Below are 8747 nucleotides of genomic sequence, written 5' to 3'. Positions count from 1 at the left end.
TGAAGAGCGGGATTTGCGTCAGTTTCCGTTATTTGAATTTCAAATCTCGAACGGCTAAAAAGGTCGTGCTCTTCCCCCATCCCCGACCCTCAACGTCTCTCCCTCTCCTTAGCCTCTCTTCTTACATGCTCTTAGATCCCATACGCCTCAAAGCTGGGATTTTTCTACAGAGAGGCGGTTGTGGAGACATGGGTGGCTCCGGGAAGTGGATAAAATCCATCATAGGCCTCAAGAAATCGGAAAAGGACGACCAAGTAATTACTCGCATCCATTCCTCTCCCCAATTTCGAATCTTGATTGGCTTTTTGTGATTTGTGTTTGGTTTTCTGAACTGGATTGCGTTTCAAGGTGGGTGGTGGTAGTGGGAGTGGGAAGAGTAGGAAGTGGAAGCTATGGAGGAGCTCCTCGGGGTCGAGGAGTGGAAGCCACAGGTCGGCGTCGGAGGCTTCCGATACCTCCTCATTGGCCGATGCCTTCAGTGCCGCAGTGGCGACACTGGTCCGGGCGCCGCCGAGGGATTTCAAGGTGGCGAGGCAGGAGTGGGCCGCTATCCGGATACAGACTGCCTTCCGTGGATTCTTGGTATGATGGCTGTCTACAACTATTCCTCTTACTTGTATTTGTGTTTGATCGAGTCCTTGTTCATCCCTCTTTTAAGTGTTTTTAACTCCAAAAAAGGTTTCTTTTTTCCCCTGATCTAAATTGTGACCGTTTTATTTTATCTATTTCCTTATCTTTTTCCCCTTGTGACATTTTACCCCAAACTCATCTTCTTCTCCTTCTTCTTTCTGGAGAATAACTCTCAACTCTATTTAGACAATACAATTTCTATATATATATTGATGTAATCGAAACATCTCTGTTTGTTATAAAAGTTGAAGTATATCCAAGTGTTATCTTTTTCCCTTTCTTATTTATCTTCAGCATCATTTGCTTTTCTTTTGAAACCTTTTCTCTGAACTTGATAAAAAAATGAATTTTTTTCTTATTTTTAATATCCGCCTAGTGTTTTCTGCCAGGGTATGAAGATCTCTCTGTTCTTTCCCTACAAAATTTATCCTCTAGATTTCTAGCTCATGGTTAAATTGCAGCATTTCTATGCTTTCCACTCCTTTTTATCCTTCTCTTCTTTGAACGCCTTTAGTTGTTTGAACCTGTAGGCCAGAAGAGCTCGAAGGGCTCTGAGAGGGATTGTAAGGCTTCAAGCACTGGTGAGAGGTCGCCAGGTGAGGAAGCAGGCGGCATTGACGCTAAAGTGCATGCAGGCTCTTGTCCGCGTCCAGGCCCGCATGCGGGCACGGCGGGTGCGCTTGACCACTGAGGGCCAGGCTGTGCAGAAGATGCTTGAGAGCCGTCGCAGCCAAATGGATCTCTTGAAGAAAGCAGAGGTATACCTTCTGTCATTTACCATTACCCATTCCTTATGATTCACCTTTTAATTGCAGCATTCTCTTCGTGTCATTTTGTAATCACATTTTATCTTGGTGATTGCTTTTTCTGATTTCATTTTTGCATGATTGCAATCATTTGTGATTCATTCTCCATATTGCTTCCATCAAATCTTGATCTTAGTGGGATAGAATTATTAAAAGCTGGGGAGGATATCCATGTTAACTCTTTTCTCTATTTCCCCCGAGAAAAAAGATATTACTGGGATAGAAAACTGAAAATTTGAACGTCTTAGAAGTTACACCCTCTATTTTGTTGTCAGAACTTAGCTTGATGTTAATTCATCTTCCATTCTAGATTTCTGCATCTCCTAGTCTGCTGGTGCTGAATTTGTTATATTTGCATTGGATTTGAGCTCGGAATCCCGAACCAGAATTTTGATATGCACAGCACCAGATCTATGATGACCCCCATTGAATATATGGTGCATTGGGTGTTGAGAACTTTCTTTCCCATGTCATAAATTTGAACTTGATTTGGATGGATACTGAGAATTCTAACTTGGTATCTGTTTCAAAGAACAGTATTAGGATGACACAAATTTTATGCTTTGCATCGCCAAGAGCTGATGTGGCTTTGCAGAAGTCTAGGTTGGTACATTAAAAATTGATCTTTATGGAAATAGTTTCAAAGTAATGCACTCATTGGCTTGAATATTGTTGCACTCCATCACTGCAAGAGTGGATGATACCCAGTCTCTGTTGAGTTTTGCACATGGTTTTCTCGATGCTACTCCCATTGGATCTTGTTAGATGCATTACGAAATCTCGTCAGATGCATCACAAAATCATTGAGCTCAATATCTTTGGTTATTCAGGAAGGATGGTGTGATAGTCAAGGCACGCTAGATGAAGTTAGGACCCATTTACAGTTGAGGCAAGAGGGAGCTCTGAAAAGAGAGCGGTTGATTGCTTACTCTCTTTCTCAACAGGTAAGTCATCAAAGATTTGAGCCACAGATAAAAGCATTATTGGCTTAACCATTGCATTAAGTCTGAATGGAACCATTCTTCGACTATTTCTTTCAGCAATGGAGGTCAACCTCGAACACAAGGTGTAAGTCATCTGTGGCCTCTCTCAAGCATCATGAGCACGATAAGAGCAACCAGGGCAGGAGCTGGTTAGAACGGTGGATGTCTGCAAAGCCTTGGGAGAATAGGTTAATGGAACAAGCTCACACTGATCCTTCTGATGCGCATTATTCTAAAAGCTGTGAAGAGTTCCATGGAACATGTTCAAAGTACTCAGATTCTGGGTCGGTAAAAATCAGAAAGAACAATGTCACTACCAGGGTTTCAGCAAAACCTCCATCAGTGCTTAGCAAGCATTGTGAAGCTCAATCTGCCTCCTCTTCTGAATTCCAGTATGATGAGAATTCTCCATCATCATCTTCTATATACACATCTACCCCAATATCTGGTACCACCATCTTAGCATCAGAAAGAACCGAGGAGAGCAGTAAAAGTCAGCCAAACTATATGAACTTGACAGAATCAATCAAGGCGAAACAGAAAGTCAGACAATCATCAGTGGATCTTCATTATTATAAGAGGGTGGCTTTCTCTACCATAGACTCAAAGAGTAGTGCTGGTTCAGATTCAGTGTCATCTTTTAAAACATTAAATGCTAGATCTTGGAAGGGGAAAACCATGGCAAGAAGCATGGACAAGGAGAACTACTGCTATGATAAGAGATCAGCTTCTTTATTTTGAGTGTTTCTGCATTTTGGTGCCCAACATCTTGTTGTCATGTGTGCTTGTTTATGTAATTTGTTATTAACATTCTAGGAATTGGTGTTGGCTTTGCAAGATCAAGGATTTTTCTCTTTTTTTTCCCTTTTCCTTTTATTTTTTTCCTTTTCCTTTTATTTATTCTGCTTACAGATCGGTAAATGTTGTTTTTCTTGTTTTTTTCTACTTAAATTGCAAACATATCATTTTTTAGAAATTATTATGAATCTCTCCGGTGCAAATCTTCAATTGCTTGATTTATTGGGTGTCCATGTATATGATTTGCATTTGAAATTTCTGGTTCTGATTTTTTGTTGAACTATCTGTATGCATCCAGGTTGTAACAACTTATTGTACCTAGTACCTAATAAGTATCACACCCCGAACCTATCACCCAAGTTCGGCACGTGACATAGCCGCACAACACTCCTTCGAACATAGCCCTAAAGAATATGCAAGGCCTAAAAATATAATACAACCTCAATATTCGTAATCAACAATAATCTCAACTCATATCAAATAACGAAGTTGATCCAATTACAAAATTTGATCATCTAACAACAAAATTTGATTATCCAACTAAAATCTATGATGTTCTATCTAAAAAAGAGAAAAAAGTAAGCTATCATCCTCTCCATATGTAATCTCAACCATAGCCATGTACTATGCAATCTATAACTCTAAAAAAGGGAAAAAAGAAGGGATAGTAAGCTTTACGGCCTAGTAAGGATTTCTACACATCCACATCAACACAATAATAATATAGATTTGAAAACTGTAAGAAAATGTTGTATGTATCATGAAATCACAAACTAACTATCGATAATGCTCGAATAATCAATAAAAATATGTAAATCAAGTATCAATAGAAATTCAGCCACTTAAGAGTGATATATCATATGATATCTCATAAAATCTTCATTAGTGTTCTTAATGCTTTTCATTCCATTTTTTTTAACTTGATCCAGATCAATTATCTTTGTCGACTTTGGGCCAAATCCCGATCATGTTTCTAGCCCATGATGGGATAACCAACGGTATCACATTTCCAACCTATGACAGGGCAACCAATAGTATTACATTTCTAGCCTGTGATGGGGCAAATAGTAGTATCACATTTCTATCCTGTGATGGAGTAAACAGTCGTTTCACATTTCTAGCCCGTGACGGAGCAAACCAATAATATCACATTTCTAGCCTATGACGAGGCAAACAATAATTTCACATTTTTAACCTATGACGGGGCAAACCAATAATATCATATTTTCAGCCTATGACGGGACAAACCAATTATAACGAGACGAGCCCAAAGTTCTCATTCATTTAATCAGGTTCTTATCCACACAACAATTTCTTTTTATTTATTTCTAGCTTTAGACTTACCACACTCACTTTTCTAGCCCGTGATGAGGCAACTAATACAATATGGTTAGTCTAGAGCACCACATCCATTCGTCCGATTTTGCAAGTGTCAGTTATGCTCATATATGTACCCATTATACTATGAACCAAAAGCAAAATGATCAAAATACGATTTAATACAAAGCCATCATAAAACTATTCTTCCTTCTTACTTATCTGGATCACAGTGTATCATACATATATAGATACAAAATATTCATATCATTGAAGGATTTTAGCATGTTATAATGCGCAGCGGAAGCTAGGGATTTTAAAAATTTCTTAATAAAGTCCCTATGCATGAAACCCTTTTAAGCCTAGATCACCTTAATGATTACAATCAAATGATATAAAATAAATGCAGAATTAGTAGAATACCTCAAACGCTAATCCAAAGTGTACAATCTCCACGAGGCGTCCAAGTGTCCGCCCTCCAATGGTGATCCACACGAAAACTTGATCAAGATTTTAGCTCCAAAGACTTTTGATCCTTAATGCAGAATTCTTCTAAAGAACTCTAATGGCTTGCTTTCCTTTCTTTCTATTTTTCTTTAGCCTTCTAAAATCACTTCTAATCCTTTTGTCCTAAAGAAGACCACCTTGTCTTGGCTTAGGACACACTAGAAGCAATGCTAGAAAGAAAAAAACTAATGTAAGAAAGAAAGAAGAGAGGAGTGGGATGGAATTGGAATGATGAAACCCATGGAGTGCTAACCTATTTATAATAGGTGTAGGGATGCATCTCCAAAGGATGCATCCCATCCACACATCCTCTCATGAAAGGGCATCGTCTAAAGGGCCATATCAAATAAGAGGAGGTGCAGATCAAGTGAGGAGGTATATCAAATGATATGTCCTTTCATATGGTGCCATATCTTGACCAAGTCAACATCACATGCTAATCACATGTCCATCACGCCTCACCTCTTGATCTTTCATGATGATGATCCAAGGGCTCCAATGCAAGGCGCCATTCACTTGACCCATTATGTCTTCATCCAATGGTGGAATTAAGATCCAATGGTCAATTATGGTAGCCATCCTCTAACCCAATCCAATTGGGTTAAACCAACTCTCCATTATGTCTTCATCCAATGGTAGATCAAGATCTAACGGTCTAGATTGAATGATTTATTAAATCTAATCCAATTAGACTCAAACCAAGCCAATTAGATGCCAACTCTTGGCTAACCCATATTAGAATATGATCTAATCAAATTAGATCAATTAAGAATCAGATTCGAATCCAATTCGAATTAGGAGCTAAGGTTTGCAACACCTGCTAGGATGTTTATCTTGCAAACATGATCTAATCCAATTAGATCCTTAATAAGTTTCCTTGTGTGTGACCCATTGGGTTCCATACTTAGCCAGCAATAGATGTGAGTGCGAGTTGACCCAACTTGATTAGAACTCTTCTAATCGATTTAAGTCCAAACTGCGCGAACCCGAACTTAACAATTAGAATCCTTTCTAATTGGTGATCGAATTAAACTCTTTAATTTGATCAAACCTATAAAACAAGATTGACGTCTAGCAATGTGTCATGTCTACCCGAAAAATATGGAATTTGGTAGAAATACTAAAAATACCCTTCAGTGGCAAGTTACCATGCAATTCAATCCTTTAATCAAACTGCATCCCAAATATGTATATGAGTATGAATATATGTCAAACTCAATTTCATATTCATATTTTTCTCAATCTTTTAATGATAATTCAAATAATGAAACATTAGAAACTCTTTCTAATTTTCATTCTACTTTGATCAAAGGCTTCCTGAATTATCATATGATTAGAATAAATAGGATGCTATCTTCTCTTACTAGAAGCGATTAATTCCTTGTTGACCTACTCATAATCTTCGTACATAATTCATCATATCCAGAAGACCTCGTACATAACTTATTGTCATGAATGAGTGTAAACCAAAATATGGGTTCATGTGCACAAGATACCATGGTGATCTCAGGTCATAGGATCAGTTGCACAACTCCCACTAAGAGAATCATCTTTTGACATGTAAGTAAGACTTCATAAGATTTCTCTTTATAGGTTAATTCAGTGAACTCATTCCTCTAATGAGCACCCACATCTTTGTATTAGTATCTCCACACAAATGATTGTGAGATCAATCATCCTCTGCATCGAGCATACATAAGACATGCCAGTCTTTCCGGTAATCATTGATCCCCAACTCAATGTACCAATGACTGGAAATATTTAAGATTAGGATTTTAGGATTTTAAGTCTCACTAGTATGATCTCATCATAGTCTTAAAACCATTGCCCTAATCTAAGGAGTTTATCATAAATATAATCAACAGCATATGATAAAACATAACGCCTTTATTCATATTTAAATGTCATGTACATGATTTGGACAAATCAAAAGAAAAAACCTTTCGCAATACATATTGCGATTGGCTTGTAGGGCATCTACTCTTTCAATCTCCCACTTGCACTAAAGCCAATCGTTCTTATATTTTATCCCCATACAATCGAGGTGGCGATCGAACTGCTGTTGTGGTAAAGCTTTAGTGAACGGGTCTGCTAAATTATTCTTTGTGTCTACTCGTTCGATGACTATGTCTTGTCTCTCGACGATCTCTCGAACGAGGTGGAAGCGTCTTAGAATGTGCTCGGATTTGTGATGAGATCTTGGTTCCTTTGCTTGAGCAACAGCTCCAGTGTTGTCACAATAAACTGAAACTGGTCCAGCAATCTCAGGAACTACTCCCAACTCAGCGATGAACTTCTTCATCCAGACAGCTTCCTTAGCGGCTTCACTTGCAGCGATGTATTCTGCCTCAGTAGTTGAGTCAGCTACAGTTTGCTGCTTGGAACTCTTCCAGCTCACTGCACCACCATTTAGGGTAAAGACATATCCTGAAGTGGACTTGCTATTATCTGGATCTGATTAAAAACTAGAATCAGAAAATCCATCTAGTTTCAACTCAGATCCTCCATAAACTAGAAAAATATCTTTAGTCCTTCTTAAGTACTTAAGAATATTTTTCACAGCTATCCAATGATTTTCTCCTGGATCAGCCTGGAATCTGCTTGTTATGCCTAAGGCATAAGCAACATCAGGCCTAGTACATAGCATAGCATACATAATTGATCCTACTGCCGAAGCATAGGGAATAGAATTCATTCTATTCCTCTCTTCAGATGTCTTAGGAGACATCTTCTTAGAGAGACGTATGCCATGACTCATAGGTAAGTAACCTCTTTTACTTCCTTCCATGCTGAATCTTTTCAGCACACGATCTATGTACTTAGACTGGGACAAGCCTAGCATCCTTTTAGATCTATCCCTATAGATCTTTATACCCAGTATATAGGATGCTTCTCCCAAGTCTTTCATGGAAAAGCTTTTTGATAGCCAAATCTTGACCGATTGTAACATTGGAATATCATTTCCAATGATTAGTATGTCATCTACATACAATATTAAGAAGACAACGGCACTCCCACTAGTCTTCTTGTACACACATGGTTCATCCACATTTTTGATAAAACCAAACTCTTTGACTGTTGTATCAAAACGGATGTTCCAACTCCTCGATGCTTGCTTTAATCCATAAATGGATCTCTTAAGCTTGCATACTTGATTTGCTCTCCCACTTGAGACAAATCCTTCTGGCTGTGTCATGTAAACCTCTTCCTCAAGATAACCATTAAGGAAGGCGGTTTTGACATCCATCTGCCAAATTTCATAATCATAGTATGCAGCTATTGCAAGCAAAATCCGAATAGATTTAAGCATGGCAACTGGTGAAAAAGTTTCATCATAGTCAATTCCTTGCTTTTGCCTGAAACCTTTTGCCACCAATCTAGCCTTGTAGGTTTCTACTTGGCCATCCGCTCCAATCTTCTTCTTATAGACCCATTTGCAACCTATAGGGTTTACACCTTCTGGTGCATCAACCAAAGTCCATACTTGGTTGGTATACATAGAGTCTATTTCGGATTTCATAGCTTCTAACCATTTGTTAGAGTCATTACTCATGATAGCTTCCGAATAGGTCAGAGGATCATCATTTTCGACGATGCGGGCTTCATCATTCTCAATGATAAACCCATACCTCTTAGGTGCATTTCGCACTCTATCTGACCTTTGGAGAGGAGATGTGTGTTGTGGTTGTACTTCATCAATGGGTAC

At 38.5% G+C, this 8747-nt stretch overlaps 1 protein-coding gene across 1 annotated transcript; it reads left to right on the top strand.

Annotated features, from left to right (window-relative positions):
- Window positions 1-3407, top strand: LOC103696158 (protein IQ-DOMAIN 6-like). The gene is made up of 5 exons (XM_039125320.2): window positions 1-254; window positions 349-582; window positions 1161-1388; window positions 2267-2380; window positions 2477-3407. The coding sequence occupies exons 1-5, from the start codon at window positions 126-128 to the stop codon at window positions 3158-3160; spliced, it is 1389 nt and encodes a 462-aa protein (XP_038981248.1). The 5' UTR covers window positions 1-125; the 3' UTR covers window positions 3161-3407.
- Window positions 3408-8747: the final 5340 nt, after the last annotated feature.

The sequence above is a fragment of the Phoenix dactylifera genome, chromosome 1 (genome assembly GCF_051530095.1).
Source record: "Phoenix dactylifera cultivar Ajwa chromosome 1, Ajwa_hap1_PhDact_Kaust_v1.1, whole genome shotgun sequence".
Classification (NCBI taxonomy): Eukaryota; Viridiplantae; Streptophyta; class Magnoliopsida; order Arecales; family Arecaceae; genus Phoenix; species Phoenix dactylifera.
The sequence above is the reverse complement of the archived record's forward strand: the minus strand, read 5'-3'. Positions and strand labels throughout refer to the sequence as shown.

Bases quoted from the DNA above. Each gene is read 5' to 3' on its own strand.
- LOC103696158 (XM_039125320.2), top strand. From the start codon at position 126: ATGCTCTTAGATCCCATACGCCTCAAAGCTGGGATTTTTCTACAGAGA. The intron at 583-1,160 runs GTATGATGGCTG...TTGAACCTGTAG, and splicing joins CTGCCTTCCGTGGATTCTTG to GCCAGAAGAGCTCGAAGGGC. The intron at 1,389-2,266 runs GTATACCTTCTG...TTGGTTATTCAG, and splicing joins ATCTCTTGAAGAAAGCAGAG to GAAGGATGGTGTGATAGTCA.